Genomic DNA, 17,479 nt, shown 5'->3' with positions numbered 1-17,479 from the left:
TGTGTATACTTAATATATTATATCACTCTACAATACTATAAAATTATTTGAATAGTTTCTATAGTTATCATAATATTATATTTAAATATACAATTTATTTATATGCTCATAGATAGGATATTAATCTATAATATATACCACTTTAACTTTGCTCAAAGTTAACATAAGATATAAAATCATATTCTAAAATATACTCAGTCAGACATAGTCATGATAATCCGATTTTTTGATTTTTTATTTAATTTTAAATTATCCTACATTAAAATTTCTTTTTTTAATCTTAAAAAGGTTTACCATAAAAATTTATAGAAAAAGTTGTTATCAAACTTAAATTGTACCCAATCTTTTTTAAAATTATTATTTACAAGATAATACTCTGAAAGTGACTTATAAGATGGTTCTTAAGGAAAGCCATATAGCGGATTTTACTCACATCTCCTGACCTCTTATAGTGTTCTTTTTTAGATTAAGCGGTTTTCTAGCTAAACCTTTTCATATTCATGCTTCTGAAAATCATTTTCTCTTTCTAATAAATAAGGCGACAATACTTTAAATTAATAATCTGGTCTTTAAATATTCTTAAATAAGACATTTTTAGAAAGTAAGGGTAACTTATGCTACGTGAAAAAACTATGTTTCATTTTTTTAATATGTTATATTACCTATCATATTAATATATCCAGATTTGTAGAATAGATTTAACTTTTTAATTATATAAAAATATTATTATGAATTAGTAAACTTATATATTAATAATTATATATTAATGTTATGATTGAAAAATTAAATGTCAGAGACGTATCATGATACAATCTCACCACATGCTACGCACTGTGCGTACCTAAAATCAACTCTTACCGATCATGAACCATCAGTAATTACTCTTTCAGAGGGTTCTCATTATACTTTCGTAGGGACCTTCGATGGCCATATTTTTACTTTTTCATATCCACTTGCACCACTTAACTGCTTTTATACAGGCGAGCGCACAAAAATAGATTAACTATATACTACTCATTTTAATACGATACTGGTGAGGTAGCTAAATAAAATTGCCTATTTTAGCACAAATGAATCCACCCATTTTATTAACGGCTTGATTCAACCACAGACCTTAACTTGCATTCATACGGTATTAATTGACGATAACTCACTTTTTAGATGTACATAATTAGCAAAAACATCGTTTTAGGGTATTTTTGTAACACCGTCTGGCTAGTGGAACTAGATTATCAACAACAATATTACTTCATTAAAAATGGCCCCTCCTCTACCCCATTTTCCAACCGATTTTGCTCTTTCTAATAATATTCTTATCGTCTAATTCATTAATGTTATATTTATTTATTTAAATGTGGAAAATACATTCGTCTTTTAGACTATTTTCGACTGTAAAACTTCTTTTGATGACAAAGTACAAATGCCAACATTTTAAAATTTAGAAAAAATAGACTCTAAGGCAACACTTTATACACGGAATATGCTCAAGGTAGACGGATTCGAGTCAGGGGCAGCGGAGATTATTTAGTAGCTTACAGGAATTACACCACGTGAAGAGGATGGCATGTTACTATTATGCCAATATGGAAAGCGTGAGTTCTGTGATATAATAATTTAGTATGCAAATTTTGACAGTTTTAGTGAAATAATGGAAGAAATAAAAGGTTATAAAAAAATATTGGATTAATTTGATTTTAATTTTGAGTTTCCACTTTAAAAATATTTTGAAGATGAATCATAGCGAATTGTCGTCTTCAAACCTCCTCACTAGCAGACCACTTTGAAAAAGGATATCAATTTGAAAACATTAGCGCTGTTTCGAAGCGAATTCTCACAGACTTTTGCGCTTTGCACCGAATAACTGGTTTTAAATGCCCTACTTTATTAGACGAATGCGTATTACGAAATCACAAATTTGAACCTTCCAATAATTTCTGCATCGATTCGGCCGTTCCAGGTCTTAAAAATTCAGAAAAAACAGGTTAATTTGCATCGAACGCATCCTGTACTGACAGTGTGCGTTAAAACTGATGATGGACCTTGTATTTTTAGGTTTTAGCCAACAAAATATAAGGAGTTTAGTGGTATCAATGGGGTAACTGAAGGACGAGGTGAGATAGTTGAGCGGGAAAATGAATTTGACTTGGATTGTGAAGACGGTGTAATTAGTGGAATTTAGAATAAAATTAATGAGGTGAAAGGCTTATTGAGTAATAAGGAATAAAGCGAGTATCCAGTCGGGGGTAGTGGAACCTTTGCAGAAATTTTATTATGAAGAATGAATTGATAGTATCATAACTACATGAGGGATTTTGTAATCTTCTAATAAATTTTTAATTTAGTCAAATTTAACTAAAAATAGGCATGAAAATCATGCAAATGAGCACAATTTAGTGGTATTATGTTAACATTGATTTACAGAACTATTAATTAGAAATACGAAAATAGAAATTAGTAGTAGTATTCTTACTTTTTTTAACAACTATTTATACTTAGATGTCAGAAAATTTGTAAAAGTTGTTTTTCGTTGAATTTATTGATTAACATTTGATATTAAATTTATTATAATAACTTCCTTTTTAATTGTTATGATATTTAAAGGTTGTCAAGTATTCTATAACTAGAAATAAAATTTATCGAAATTGAAATTTAAGTATTCATCCATTAAATTCCGTCTAGAATGCCAAAACTAACTAGCTTTGTATAAAACCTCCAACGAATATTCATTTTTCTCGCAAATCAGTATATCGCCAAAAACTCTATACATTCATATGCTAAACATCCAATACTTAGTATTTAAACTAATTAATCTGTTATAAAACCATTACTTTCACTCAGTTTCTTCTTCCACTTCCTCAATTTCGACGATTTCTTCTTGAACTTCAACGTCTCCACTTTCAAACCAATCGTAAAAAGGCTTTAGGTTTGCTAGTATTTCTCCATGAAACTCTTCTGGCACAAACTACTAATGCTCAGCTTCTTTAAATTGTAAGAAGCACTGAGAATCTATTATTTTCAGTACTTAAAATTTTTAAAATATACCAGAAAGCATATATGAATTTGCAGCAAAAACGGATAGAAATTGTTTGAATACACATTCCATACTATATAATATTTACAATTATTATTAGATTGTAAAATTCAATTTTTTGCAAACTTTTGAAAATAGCTCAAAATCAGTCTCCTCAATTACGCTTTTAGCGTTAAATGCAGAAACTATCAAAACAACAACTTCTTCTTCTAATACCGCTCCTTTTTCGATGAAATTTTAAATTTCGCGTTCTAAAACGTTAATTTTGTTCTCGATGTCGCTGTTAATAATTGCTTCTATCTTACTCCGAATCGCCCGTGGAGCTATTTTAACTCGAGCTGATATAACGGTTTTTTTGATTTATTTACATTACCACATAATAATTTAATGTTATTAACAAGCTTCGATTGTCGAATCTTTTCCGCATGCCTTGCATTTGAAAATTATACGATTCGGCTCGATGATTTGGATGGTTTCTGGGTTTCCACAGTGTTTGCAAAGAACGTAGCTGAAGATGAATTGTTTGATTTTGTCAAGAACCGATTGAGCATCTTACCATCCTGTCAAAGAGAGTGATCCGTCTTGTTGGAGGCATCCGAAAGCGCCGAATTCTGTCTGGAGATACTTTTGGAGGATCTCAGGATTTCTGAAAATTTTTTGCGAGACAAGTGCAATGTTCTGGAAAAGAAACCTTTTTCCATTACCACCTCCGATGTTTTAGAGCTAGGGGGCCGGCATCTTGTAGCGATAGTCGGGATCGTTTGAGAAATTTACGTTGATCATTCGGGAGTGGTGAAGTGAATGTGGAAAGGGTTTGGGAGTTAATAAACATATAATAATATTAATATACAAGTATATGGAGTGGTTTGAATAAATAAATTTTTATATAATATTATATAATACTAATGTTAGTTAAATTTACTAAGAATATTTATTTTCGAGAAACATATGACTTTTAAGCCAATACTTTTTATTGATACATAGAGAAGTAAGGCTTTTAGTCTTTATAAAGACTACTTTTGGTCAATCAATACCAGTTCCATAAAATTTTAAAGTGACACAAGCAGAATTATTCTTAAATCTGCATTAGTCTTATTCTGTGTTATATAAATAATAAGAACTGAACTATAACATTGTTGTTTGCTTAAAAATATGAAAAATACAGGAAGATAATCATTCTTGGACAATTGAACCTGATTTAATAGGAGCCTATTAATCTTCAGTTTCACGCATCCCTTCTTCTACAATTACTTCTGTAGAATTCACTTTACCACCTTTACCTATCCATTTACCAAAAATTTCAATATTAGACTACTTGAGGAATGGAATAAGCCTTAGAATATTGTTATAAATGAGAACACCCAGAGTAACAAGGATAAATCCAAGGATTCTAGTAAGAGTAGAACCAGTATGCCATTTTTCCCAACCTACTATAAAAGATACAATCCAAACAATAATAGAACGGCAAGCGTCAAAAGTAGTACGAGTAGCTGATGAAACATGGTTAGTAATCTCCATACCGGTAAAATTAAAAACAAGAACAAACATGGAATATGCAATATGAAGTAAAATCTCTGCATAAGACTAACCCATTTAATATGCCCAAACGGGTACATCTTCAAATTTAGCATTTGGATCATCCTTGTTGAATGGGTCAGCAAATAGGTTATAGATAGGAAGAAGGATAGCATATAAAATACAACCCCATCCACCTTCATTAGCTACACCAATTAAACCTACAGTTTAGATTTTACGAAGAGAAATTTCTTCTGTAACAAACCATAAAGATCCAAAGAAACATCCAAGTAAAGTAAAAACAACACCTAAGAGAGGATTTACGGCAGAAGCATCGTTGCCTCCAAACAAAATTGAAGCTAATGCAATAGTAGAAGCCCCAATGAAAATAATCAATAGACCCATAGCTTGGGGTAAATCAAACTTAGCGCGGAAATCACGCCACATGAAGGATAAAAGTGCTACAAATATTACAGTAACATTTCTTAAAATCTAATACACAGAAGCGGTAGAAAAATAAATAGCCATGTTGAAAAATGTTGATGAAGCAAGATCACAAACAGTAGGTATCAAGAATAAGAAAACGTGTGGCATAAATTTGTAAAATGTTTTACCTTCTATAAGCTTAGGACCTTCTTTTCCACGCTATTTACGGACAGTTTCAGTAATCAAATACACGAAGATGCAGCAAAACTCTCCAATAAACATGAATAACGTTTAAATATGAGGATGGTTAAATACTATCGCTGACGCACCAGCAGACGGAGAAATTTTGAATTAAGACATACCTTTTGCAGTTAAGGTAGATCCTGCTCCAGATACCAACATTGAGATAATGTAGATCCAAACTAATAAGGAGAATACTTACACCATTTAATAAAGAAGTGGTGAAAAAATAATTATACAGAAATATGGTAATATTACTGTTTAAACATTGGTTCTTAAAACAAAATATTAAGTAGATAAAAATAGTCAATTTAAACCTCAAGTAAATCCAAAAACGATTTTTCTGTCATTATAAAAATAAACCACTAAATCTAGTTAATAATAGTAGATGGGCAAATAGTTTGTGAATTAAATTTATCTCACTATATTTCATATTATATAACTAAAAATACTAATTCCGATTTTTAACACTACTTAATTATTATAAATTTATCTAATATTAATAATAAATCAACAATAAATTAATACCGTAAAATTTTTATTAACTATAATAAAATAACCAAATAATAAGTATAATATTGATTCAAAAATCTCCTTCTAACTCGTGTTTTTGGACAATTTATTACACCCACAGTACATCGTAATTAGACCGTAGAAACTCACCAACCATCAAATCTGCACGAACATAAGCTACTACCCACATTTCAACTAGTTCCTGGGCCACAATTTCACATTTTTAGCTAAAATTTGACCATTTCGCACTCAAAAAACCACCTATTTGACATAAACTATCCCCCTATTGCTATGCAACCTTTCTAAGCCCATTTAACAAATACAGCATCTATCGGCTCCCAAGCTCTTTCCTAGTCATTTCCAGCGCAATTTAAATCGTTTATGGACAGGAATCTTCACAGAAGCACAAAACGTAGAAGCCCCAGGGCCAAATTGCGCTATTATGACTTCTTTCTAGGACGCAACGGAGCTCCTCAAAAACGTCGACTTCCGAGGCGGAATTCCCCAAAATCGTAATTATTTTGTCCTAAAAATTTTCCTCAGTCGATAATGCTAAAAGGAGCGGAAAAATGTTTTCAATTTTGAATTGGTGACAGGCTAAAAACGAAACGCAGGTAAGTTTCGACAGGAAAGTGAGCGTTTGCGCGATGAGAATTTGGGACGAACTTTGCAGGCAAACTTTGAGAAACTGCGTGAAATTTGCTGTTTAGAGCATGAAATGAGCGATTTCCTGCGTTTCCGCGGCCTCCGAAAGCGACTGCACGCAGTACGCCGCGAGCGCAGAATCGCGATCCGCCGCGGCCTGAAACGCAGTTTTCAGGGTGTCGGATGCCTCCAGAAAGCGCGCGCTGGACGTGCGAAACGCGCATTTGAGAGCGCTGAATTTCCGGACTCGCAGCGCTGCGAAGACGTTCATTTTGGAGTGGAAGTAAGGAAATCCAGCATAATTCGGTACTAGTAATTGCGCTATTTCAGCTGTCGCCTGAGCATTCCGGCATGCAGATGGAGCAGGTAGACGCGGTCGATAAGGTCGCTCGCGGCCTCTGTGGAGGCGCCGATTTGCTGCTTCAGGCGGTCGCAACAGTCTCTGCTCACGAATGTATCGTTGTAGTCGATCAGGAACTCGTTATCGTCCGATTTCTGTGAGAAGTTATCGATCATCAACTTTAAATTCTACGTAGTTTGCCTCAGCGGCAGCTGCAGGATTTTTTTTGGCTGGCATTTTGAGCGGGTCTCGCTGCGTCGAGATATCGCTGATTTGTTGCTCTAGGGTATTCAGCGAGTTGATGGTTATGTTGCTCATGCTGATTTGCAGTTTTCGGATCACCTTTGTTTTCATTTTGTTGATGTCATAAGTATTTCAATAAGCTTAATATAATACTAGTGTATTGTGTAATTTTTCATGTACTTGCTTTTATACGTATTAATTTAGAATTTTGAGTAAATGGTCTTTAGATAGAAATTATAATTTCTATTTTAATATAATGTTTAATATATAATAGTGTGAAAATTGTTCAGAAAAAATATTGTATAGTAAGCCTGTAAATGTATATAGAAATTTAAGTCTATTCAAAAATACTCCAATAAATAAGATTGTTTAATAGAATATAATTTTAAGATTTAATGAGATGAAAATAAGGAGGTATTATACTAGTATTATAGCAATATATTGCTCATATTTTCAGCTTCATGGGTCATGTTTTAACAAATATTTTGTGAGATAATTGTTGGATTCATTTATGATGTAATATAGATGCTAAATCGTATACTTATTTTAATATAACTACTAGTGGAGTAATTATCCTAGGCATAACAAAACGCTTAGAAATTCTTGCAGGTTATATTATTAATATCAAATTTACTCTACAATACTATATTACTTCTACTCAGTCGTGTACTAATTAGAGTTGATAGTTAAAATTAATCCATAGTTTCCAATTTATTTATATATTATACATAAATTAGTTAAAATTTTGTCCTTTCCAATATTCTAAATGGCAAATACTACCCGTTCAGAAAAATCAGGGTTAACCTTCCCAGTTGGTCGTGTTCACCGTCTCCTTAAATAACGTGCATTAAAATGTCGCACAACATCGTCGAAGCTTAGAGTAGGTCGTGTATCAAATACTGCTGCTATATATGTTTCTGCTGCTCTCGAATTTTTGGTCACCGAAGTTTTGGACCTTAGCGCAGAAGCTGTAAAACGCACAAAAACTAAACGTGTTACTCCATAGGTTTTGAATTAAACGATCAGAAAAGACGAGTTTTTAAGTAAATTATTAAAAGACGTCAATATTGTGAATTCTGGAGAATGTGGTGTTTATAACGAAAAATTACTTAATTTGAGTGCAAAAGAGTACTTTTAACAATTAAGAGCTAGCCAAAAGGGTGAGAAGTGAAGGTTGTTTATATTTTAAGTTTGTCGAGTTATATTTTATAAAATTTAACTATACTCACGAAAGAAGTTAAATTATTATTACGATAAGCTATTTCGAATTTTATCTCCAGAAAAATATTTTTTTAGTAAATATAATTTGTCATATAGGCGATAAAGCAAAATTTGTCACCGTAAATTATAGTAATAATGATATCATTAAATTCTTACTTGTATAATAACATCATAAAAATTATCTTATGCAGAAACGAAGAAAAGATATTTCGTTACGAAAGACAAAAAAATATTCAACACTTATATTAGCTTGATTTATATTTATCCATTACTAAACAATAGAATAAAAATACTAAACTAATTTTACTACATTATTATAAATTTATATGCATACATGTAAACAACGAAATAACAGTTGGTAAAATTAATATAGTCTAACTATTAACGACACCTCATGCAGTTAAACCAAAATCACCATATAATTTCAATTTTATTACTTTTACTACTAAGAAACTAAAAACTAAATCAGTACAGTCCTGCTTTTATTTTAAAAAATCAGCATTCAAAACTCACTCTCCTCAAACACGGTTTTTCCACCGAGCTTTCGCAGTCTTTCATTTATCCGCTGAAGCCCTAAATCTACCACCGCACTTCCTCTCTAAATAGGTTGCTGTTGCATGAAAACCTGTTCAGATCGCATCTTCCGCATCGCAACATTGATTTCATCAATGAAAGATGTGGAAATATCGGGTTAGTTCGAGCTTTCTAGCTATGTTAAAGAAGCATTTAGTTGACTAGATTTAGCAGGGTTTGAGATATTTTGGCTGTGTTGTGATGCTATTCCAGTACTTTACTTACTGTTTTCTCCATTCTAAGCATTGCCCATCATTATTTTTTAAGGGAAAAGCATTTAATTATCTTTTCCGCTCTCAATTAGCTTCGAAGCAATCTGTGCCTCCAAAATTCGCTAATTTTCATCATTCTACCTCTAAATCGCTTACTATCCCATACTGTGCATTTAAGACTACAAAGTTGCAATTTCAAACTACAGTTTCTGAATAATTGAGCTGCTGGCATTTTGTGTTTCGTTTACAGCTTTTATAAGTCTTTTTTCGCCGTTTTATACCGATTTTTACAGATCAATTAAGTTTTAATTTTTCATTTCTATTTAACTTTTTTGCTCATTTATGATTTACTAAAATCGTTTCATTTCAGTGTAAATTGAATTTAATTTTCCATTCTAATTCGTATTCAAATTGATAATTTATGCTTCTAATTCAGCGCATTTTTATTTCCATTAACGCGCAGAATTCGCGTTTTAAGAACATATTTCTTCAAGTTACGGGATGGTTTTTGATTTTAAATTTTAGATTTAATTTATATAATTAGTATTTTTCTGACGTTCTGAGTTAATTTACTCGGAAGATGACTAAGAGATACGTTCTGCTTCTAAAACTCGTTATTCTAGAGAAATTGTACGCTATAATGCACTATCAAGAGCTTTCTAGAGCAATGGAGCCTCTGAAGGTTACGATTCTAAAAAGAATTCATAAAGCTTTCTCAAGCATTGTTCTAGAGTAGTTATTTTCAAGATAAAATCTGGTTAGGCATCTTAAAAATGATGCTTGACATCTTAGAGTGTTGCCCATGCGATTTTTGATGTTTCTTGCATTTTTAAAAAGTTGTATATCGTTATTAATATTAAGATATAATACTATAAACAAATATAAAATTATTAATTTTTAATATACTATATAATATATATTGGAGAATGATGAAAAGCCAAATTTAAACATAAATTAGAATATTATAATAATTTTTATTAAAAATAATCTCACAATGGGATAGTAACTTTTAGCTAATCTAGGATCTGCGCGAACTCCGACGGGCGGATCTGGCCAGCGGAGTTAAGGCTCTACTTGGTGATGAAGCCATTGTATTCGGTTAATTTCATCTCGAGACCGTTCTGCCTCATCCAATTGAAAAGGTTAATTGGTGATAGGAGGAAATCCTCGTTGAGATCGATCTTTTCGAATATCTCCTGCATTTGCTCGGACAGTCTCCCAAATTCCTTGAGCAGCGTCGCAAGGTCGTTTGATTTCCGCATTCTTTCTCCACCAATCATCAAAGCCATATCGTTAAGTTTTGATTCTTCAACGAGAGGAGGAAGGTTGACTTTGACTAGCTCTTTTTGGAAGGTATAAAGAATTTCAACGAACTCGCTGGGACGGATCTGGTTGTTTACATTAAGGTTCTTTTTGTCAATGTACATGTTGTACTCTCCTAGCTTCATCTTCAGACCATTAGACTTCATCCAGTTATACAGACTAAGGGGGGCTATGAGGAATTCTTCCCTATCGTCTATAGTTTCAAAGATTGTTTAGACCATTGGGGAAAGCGCACCGAATTCCTTTAGCAGCACTGCAAAGTCGTTGCTCTTCTTTGATTTGTTGGCACTGAAGTCGTCTGCAAACTATTGGAGCTTGGCTGTCTTCTGAGATGTTAGCTTTACATTCGGTATCATGTTCGCAAATTTAGTTAGAATCTGCGCGAACTCCGACGGGCGGATCTGGCCAGCGGAGTTAAGGCTCTACTTGGTGATGAAGCCATTGTATTCGGCTAATTTCATCTCGAGACCGTTCTGCCTCATCCAATTGAAAAGGTTAATTGGTGATAGGAGGAAATCCTCGTTGAGATCGATCTTTTCGAATATCTCCTGCATTTGCTCGGACAGTCTCCCAAATTCCTTGAGCAGCGTCGCAAGGTCGTTTGATTTCCGCATTCTTTCTCCACCAATCATCAAAGCCATATCGTTAAGTTTTGATTCTTCAACGAGAGGAGGAAGGTTGACTTTGACTAGCTCTTTTTGGAAGGTATAAAGAATTTCAACGAACTCGCTGGGACGGATCTGGTTGTTTACATTAAGGTTCTTTTTGTCAATGTACATGTTGTACTCTCCTAGCTTCATCTTCAGACCATTAGACTTCATCCAGTTATACAGACTAAGGGGGGCTATGAGGAATTCTTCCCTATCGTCTATAGTTTCAAAGATTGTTTAGACCATTGGGGAAAGCGCACCGAATTCCTTTAGCAGCACTGCAAAGTCGTTGCTCTTCTTTGATTTGTTGGCACTGAAGTCGTCTGCAAACTATTGGAGCTTGGCTGTCTTCTGAGATGTTAGCTTTACATTCGGTATCATGTTCGCAAATTTAGTTAGAATCTGCGCGAACTCCGACGGGCGGATCTGGCCAGCGGAGTTAAGGCTCTACTTGGTGATGAAGCCATTGTATTCGGTTAATTTCATCTCGAGACCGTTCTGCCTCATCCAATTGAAAAGGTTAATTGGTGATAGGAGGAAATCCTCGTTGAGATCGATCTTTTCGAATATCTCCTGCATTTGCTCGGACAGTCTCCCAAATTCCTTGAGCAGCGTCGCAAGGTCGTTTGATTTCCGCATTCTTTCTCCACCAATCATCAAAGCCATATCGTTAAGTTTTGATTCTTCAACGAGAGGAGGAAGGTTGACTTTGACTAGCTCTTTTTGGAAGGTATAAAGAATTTCAACGAACTCGCTGGGACGGATCTGGTTGTTTACATTAAGGTTCTTTTTGTCAATGTACATGTTGTACTCTCCTAGCTTCATCTTCAGACCATTAGACTTCATCCAGTTATACAGACTAAGGGGGGCTATGAGGAATTCTTCCCTATCGTCTATAGTTTCAAAGATTGTTTAGACCATTGGGGAAAGCGCACCGAATTCCTTTAGCAGCACTGCAAAGTCGTTGCTCTTCTTTGATTTGTTGGCACTGAAGTCGTCTGCAAACTATTGGAGCTTGGCTGTCTTCTGAGATGTTAGCTTTACATTCGGTATCATGTTCGCAAATTTAGTTAGAATCTGCGCGAACTCCGACGGGCGGATCTGGCCAGCGGAGTTAAGGCTCTACTTGGTGATGAAGCCATTGTATTCGGTTAATTTCATCTCGAGACCGTTCTGCCTCATCCAATTGAAAAGGTTAATTGGTGATAGGAGGAAATCCTCGTTGAGATCGATCTTTTCGAATATCTCCTGCATTTGCTCGGACAGTCTCCCAAATTCCTTGAGCAGCGTCGCAAGGTCGTTTGATTTCCGCATTCTTTCTCCACCAATCATCAAAGCCATATCGTTAAGTTTTGATTCTTCAACGAGAGGAGGAAGGTTGACTTTGACTAGCTCTTTTTGGAAGGTATAAAGAATTTCAACGAACTCGCTGGGACGGATCTGGTTGTTTACATTAAGGTTCTTTTTGTCAATGTACATGTTGTACTCTCCTAGCTTCATCTTCAGACCATTAGACTTCATCCAGTTATACAGACTAAGGGGGGCTATGAGGAATTCTTCCCTATCGTCTATAGTTTCAAAGATTGTTTAGACCATTGGGGAAAGCGCACCGAATTCCTTTAGCAGCACTGCAAAGTCGTTGCTCTTCTTTGATTTGTTGGCACTGAAGTCGTCTGCAAACTATTGGAGCTTGGCTGTCTTCTGAGATGTTAGCTTTACATTCGGTATCATGTTCGCAAATTTAGTTAGAATCTGCGCGAACTCCGACGGGCGGATCTGGCCAGCGGAGTTAAGGCTCTACTTGGTGATGAAGCCATTGTATTCGGCTAATTTCATCTCGAGACCGTTCTGCCTCATCCAATTGAAAAGGTTAATTGGTGATAGGAGGAAATCCTCGTTGAGATCGATCTTTTCGAATATCTCCTGCATTTGCTCGGACAGTCTCCCAAATTCCTTGAGCAGCGTCGCAAGGTCGTTTGATTTCCGCATTCTTTCTCCACCAATCATCAAAGCCATATCGTTAAGTTTTGATTCTTCAACGAGAGGAGGAAGGTTGACTTTGACTAGCTCTTTTTGGAAGGTATAAAGAATTTCAACGAACTCGCTGGGACGGATCTGGTTGTTTACATTAAGGTTCTTTTTGTCAATGTACATGTTGTACTCTCCTAGCTTCATCTTCAGACCATTAGACTTCATCCAGTTATACAGACTAAGGGGGGCTATGAGGAATTCTTCCCTATCGTCTATAGTTTCAAAGATTGTTTAGACCATTGGGGAAAGCGCACCGAATTCCTTTAGCAGCACTGCAAAGTCGTTGCTCTTCTTTGATTTGTTGGCACTGAAGTCGTCTGCAAACTATTGGAGCTTGGCTGTCTTCTGAGATGTTAGCTTTACATTCGGTATCATGTTCGCAAATTTAGTTAGAATCTGCGCGAACTCCGACGGGCGGATCTGGCCAGCGGAGTTAAGGCTCTACTTGGTGATGAAGCCATTGTATTCGGCTAATTTCATCTCGAGACCGTTCTGCCTCATCCAATTGAAAAGGTTAATTGGTGATAGGAGGAAATCCTCGTTGAGATCGATCTTTTCGAATATCTCCTGCATTTGCTCGGACAGTCTCCCAAATTCCTTGAGCAGCGTCACAAGGTCGTTTGATTTCTTTGCCTTTTAACTATCAAATTCTGGGATAAATTCGTCTAATTTTTAATGATGTGAATCTTTTTTAAGCTCTACATTAATAATATTATTAAATTTAATAACTAACTATATAAATTCCAACGGACCTATAGGATTACTTATAGAACCATCAATATCTCCTCTAATTTAAGTTAAAGAACTGAAGAATGTTTTTATCTTTAAATGCATGTCCTTTTAAAGTTTGGTAATAAAATACTTATATACGTAAATCGGTAACACATAAAATTCGTCAAGTGTATCAACTTCCATAAAAAGAACTTATTCCTCATGACTTAATGCATTAAATTATTAAATTAAGTTTTAAAGATTCTCTATTTATGGTATAACTTCCAATGACTACTGATTTCTAATCGGGAAATTAGGTGAGCTAAGTATTCCTTAAAAATCTTATGGTGTAATATATGTAGGACACTTAATATAGAATTAAATATTTACATCATGGTCTTTACCTTTATATCCTTATTAAGCTAGAAAATCATATATCTATTCTATATTAAGATATAGATTTTCATTAATGTCTATATTCATAAATTATATTTACTGATATTCATGTAATTTTGAAAATTACTTTATTAAATCATCAAATTCTGGGGCTTTATCTTCTAAACCTTTTGATAAAGACAGTAGTTACAAATTTGTAGTATTATTATCTAAAAGTTAATCTATCATACTCATTGTTCCAGGTCCTTTTTGTATGATCTATTTAATCCTAGGTGTCCGTACAGCAGAATTATCAGCAATAATTAATAAAAACTTAGTATATTTATTGAAATAATCAATAGCGGTAATTAAAAATTAAAATTCTATAGGACCATATGAGTCAAATCCAGTTAACTCTAAGAACCTTTATATTAATGATAGTGCAAACATTACATTAATTGAAATAAAATATCTATTAATATCAGATGGGGTAACCTTAAATTTTTTATCTGTATCTATAGAACTGTATAACTTTTAATTTTAATAAGAAATACGCTTAAAATCTCTTAATCGCTATTAATATAGTGCATCGATTTATTTAGGTTTAGATTTTAATTATACTGCTTGAGGTTAAACTTAATCAAGTGTACTTAATGTAGTATCTTACTATTATTCTTCACTTGCCTCCTTTTCCAATTCAGGAACAAACTTTTTCATATTATTACCGCAACCCATTTTGACCAATTATTATCTTAATATTTATATATTTAATACCTAAACTTAACAAGTCACTGTTTTCAATAAATAGTAGGTACTTTATAGTATATGCAATAAAGTAAATATACTCAGAATGTGTTTACCTTAGCTTTTACCTTCTTATTCCACTTATAATAAACAGCAAAACTGCACAATTATGGCCTGTTATATATAACAAACAAAAAACTCTATCAGTAAACATAAACTGCCATAAATCTCACCTTAAAATTATTCCAAAAAACTCCTTTTTAACAAAAAGAAACAAAGTTTCATCACCCTCTGCAACACTAACTATAGACGTTACAAGCTGCAGACACGCTCTTTTAGGCAAGTTTCTGTAAATCAAGCACTTAACTCCCTTCTATAAGAGATTGACTGCTACCTAGAAATATACAAATCTGTCAAAAAGTGATTTTTTTACTCACATCCCCAGTTAAATTATCTTCTTCTACACCAGCTGAATATCCTCTTTTTTGATTTAGTCGAATGTCAAATACTTTTTGCTCTTGCTCAACGGTGTAAATTTAGTTGGACTTGGGTGCCGAATTTACTTGGTTTGAGCTTCCTGAGGAACAACTTCTACACACTAAATGCATTTTTCGATTTCAGGCCTAACAACTACCTTCCTTTCCTCCTCCTCAAGCTCCTCAAGCTCTAATTTCAGATACTGCAGCTCCGTTTGCTTCTCAAAAATCCCGTCATTTAATGCGTTAATTTCCATCCTTTGGTTCGTAAACTACTCTTACAAGCCGTTTAAAAGCATCTAGAGCCGCTAAACGTCCTTGTGTTGTACTTCAGTTTTTTAGATTTTTGGCAGCGGAAAAAGCTGTTTCGTGCGATAATTTTCATTTTTTAGATCTAAAAGCTGCTAATTTTACATTGCTAAATGGTCGATTTCAGAGAGTTGTTTTTTGTGAATTTACGAATGTTGTTCAACCGAATTTGTTTTGTGGTTTATATACTTCTGGTCGATTTTCAACAGGTTCAGCTTGTTATTTATCTCTAAGATAGTTTTTTGAAATTCTATTATCGAGATCTCCGCATTGTCGAGCAGGGGCTAAAGTTAAAAAATTGGCGATTTTGGGACATCAGGTACTGCAAATGGTGCCGATGGATCGTAGAAAAACAGCTGTGTCTTCTTAATTTGATGCTTTAGATGGCGGAATGTTTGTGTGAGCAAATAATCAAAATCAGCAGATAGGTTTTTCATTTTTTATGTTTGGAATAAGTGTTAGGAAATATGTGAATTGATATGTTTAATTGGAATTAATCGGTATTGAGTATTAATTATTAAATTATCATGGCCAGCGTAGCTTAGTTGGTAGAGCGCAGCACTTGTAATGCTGAGGTCTTGGGTTCAACTCCCGACGTTGGCTAGTTTTAATGAATACATAATATAAGAAAAATTAATATAAGGAAATACGTTTTTGGAATTTGGAATATGTAAGTTATTTTATAAGGATATTTAAGTATCGACAATAAATAAAATGCCTACTGAGACCACCGATAGATTACTAAAAATGTTTGACCTTGCATATCTAGAAAATTCATAAAAGTAGAGTTATAAAAAATAATTATAGGACTCTAGTAAGAATAATTAGAATTTAATGAATCTTAATTCTTTATTAGGATTTGTGGATGATAACATATCTGAAACAGCGTCAGAAAAATAAAAATTATATAATTTATTCAAAAAATAACCGTCATTTACATTGTCTTCTAATAGCGCTAATACCTCTAGCACACTTTTAAGCAAACAAATCTCATTAAATTAGATTCATATATCTGATCTAGAACTTCAAGTAGCATTAATTACAAATAAATATGAGAATTTAAAATAATAGCAATAATTGATGATTAAGATATTCTCATTTTTCTTAGTATTAGTGTTAATACTAATATTTGTTTGATTAATCATAAATCTTAATCTTCATCAGAAGTTGAAAAATTAATATCAAGCTGCCTTATATATTATATCTCTATTAGTCTTTATTTCTCTGGATTAGAAATCCATTTAAGCAAATCTTAATTATAGATTTTATGTGAGTTATTCTTTTGAATTTAAATGCTTTCATATTAAAAATCTTAAGATTTGAATGATACTTTTGGAGACAGCTTACTCCCTAAAGGCATATATCTAACACAGCTAGAGTAGGGAATCATAGGTTTCAACATTTTCTAAATCATAATAATTACCATATAATTATTAAGTGATATCTTTTAAACAGTTCTACAATTCAATTAAATATGTAATTTGATATTAAAATAATGTCATTCCAATGCCATCCGACTATCATTATAATTTATTTATGATTTTTTTATATCTCCTATAGTAAGGCAATCATAGTAGTAGTTTTTTAACCTATCTAGAACTGAGTAAATATAATTTTCACTGAAAAAGTGATAGATTTGGGCAGAAAAAACATCGCAAAATTTTTACTGACAGTATTTTAAAAATAACACATTTAGAGGGAAGATAAGAATTTATGATGTAAGTTAGTGTTGAATTTGAGAATGAAATAAAATCTAAAATAGCGCTATTAGAACTAAATGATTTTAGAGAAAAGTTTTTAGAATAATAATTATAAACCTTAAAAAAAGATGAATAAATAGCTAAAATGAAGAGTTTTAATATGAATTAATAGTCTGAAAATTAACTTAATCAATGAGGTGT

General features: G+C 33.2%; 9 protein-coding genes and 1 non-coding gene across 10 annotated transcripts; 3 read left to right on the top strand and 7 right to left on the bottom strand. All coding sequences in view use genetic code 6, as the record gives it.

Annotated features, from left to right (window-relative positions):
• Nucleotides 1-194: 194 nt before the first annotated feature.
• On the bottom strand, nt 195-641 carry SS50377_21868 (uncharacterized protein; the record flags this gene model as incomplete). The annotated part of the gene is made up of 1 exon (XM_067905761.1): nt 195-641. One exon carries the CDS (start codon nt 639-641, stop codon nt 195-197), a length of 447 nt encoding a protein of 148 aa, XP_067767078.1.
• A 146-nt stretch (nt 642-787) lies between these two features.
• Nucleotides 788-2,275, top strand: SS50377_21867 (uncharacterized protein; the record flags this gene model as incomplete). The annotated part of the gene is made up of 1 exon (XM_067905760.1): nt 788-2,275. The coding sequence occupies one exon, from the start codon at nt 788-790 to the stop codon at nt 2,273-2,275; it is 1,488 nt and encodes a 495-aa protein (XP_067767077.1).
• A 555-nt stretch (nt 2,276-2,830) lies between these two features.
• Nucleotides 2,831-3,814, bottom strand: SS50377_21866 (Eukaryotic translation initiation factor 5; the record flags this gene model as incomplete). The annotated part of the gene is made up of 1 exon (XM_067905759.1): nt 2,831-3,814. The coding sequence occupies one exon, from the start codon at nt 3,812-3,814 to the stop codon at nt 2,831-2,833; it is 984 nt and encodes a 327-aa protein (XP_067767076.1).
• A 390-nt stretch (nt 3,815-4,204) lies between these two features.
• SS50377_21865 (Transmembrane domain-containing protein) lies at nt 4,205-5,374 on the bottom strand (the record flags this gene model as incomplete). The annotated part of the gene is made up of 1 exon (XM_067905758.1): nt 4,205-5,374. One exon carries the CDS (start codon nt 5,372-5,374, stop codon nt 4,205-4,207), a length of 1,170 nt encoding a protein of 389 aa, XP_067767075.1.
• Nucleotides 5,375-5,795: 421 nt separating this feature from the next.
• Nucleotides 5,796-7,064, bottom strand: SS50377_21864 (uncharacterized protein; the record flags this gene model as incomplete). Its single annotated transcript, XM_067905757.1, has 1 exon — nt 5,796-7,064. The coding sequence occupies one exon, from the start codon at nt 7,062-7,064 to the stop codon at nt 5,796-5,798; it is 1,269 nt and encodes a 422-aa protein (XP_067767074.1).
• A 655-nt stretch (nt 7,065-7,719) lies between these two features.
• SS50377_21863 (Histone H2A) lies at nt 7,720-8,124 on the top strand (the record flags this gene model as incomplete). Its single annotated transcript, XM_067905756.1, has 1 exon — nt 7,720-8,124. The coding sequence occupies one exon, from the start codon at nt 7,720-7,722 to the stop codon at nt 8,122-8,124; it is 405 nt and encodes a 134-aa protein (XP_067767073.1).
• Nucleotides 8,125-8,676: 552 nt separating this feature from the next.
• Nucleotides 8,677-9,786, bottom strand: SS50377_21862 (uncharacterized protein; the record flags this gene model as incomplete). The annotated part of the gene is made up of 1 exon (XM_067905755.1): nt 8,677-9,786. One exon carries the CDS (start codon nt 9,784-9,786, stop codon nt 8,677-8,679), a length of 1,110 nt encoding a protein of 369 aa, XP_067767072.1.
• A 162-nt stretch (nt 9,787-9,948) lies between these two features.
• On the bottom strand, nt 9,949-14,784 carry SS50377_21861 (uncharacterized protein; the record flags this gene model as incomplete). The annotated part of the gene is made up of 1 exon (XM_067905754.1): nt 9,949-14,784. One exon carries the CDS (start codon nt 14,782-14,784, stop codon nt 9,949-9,951), a length of 4,836 nt encoding a protein of 1,611 aa, XP_067767071.1.
• A 442-nt stretch (nt 14,785-15,226) lies between these two features.
• SS50377_21860 (uncharacterized protein) lies at nt 15,227-16,015 on the bottom strand (the record flags this gene model as incomplete). The annotated part of the gene is made up of 1 exon (XM_067905753.1): nt 15,227-16,015. The coding sequence occupies one exon, from the start codon at nt 16,013-16,015 to the stop codon at nt 15,227-15,229; it is 789 nt and encodes a 262-aa protein (XP_067767070.1).
• Nucleotides 16,016-16,108: 93 nt separating this feature from the next.
• Nucleotides 16,109-16,181, top strand: SS50377_t20018. The gene has a single exon. It is a non-coding gene; the product is annotated as a tRNA-Thr (tRNA).
• The last annotated feature ends 1,298 nt before the right edge of the window (nt 16,182-17,479 follow it).

This window comes from Spironucleus salmonicida, chromosome 2 (genome assembly GCF_000497125.1).
Source record: "Spironucleus salmonicida strain ATCC 50377 chromosome 2, whole genome shotgun sequence".
NCBI lineage: Eukaryota > Fornicata > Diplomonadida > Hexamitidae > Spironucleus > Spironucleus salmonicida.
The sequence above is the reverse complement of the archived record's forward strand: the minus strand, read 5'-3'. Positions and strand labels throughout refer to the sequence as shown.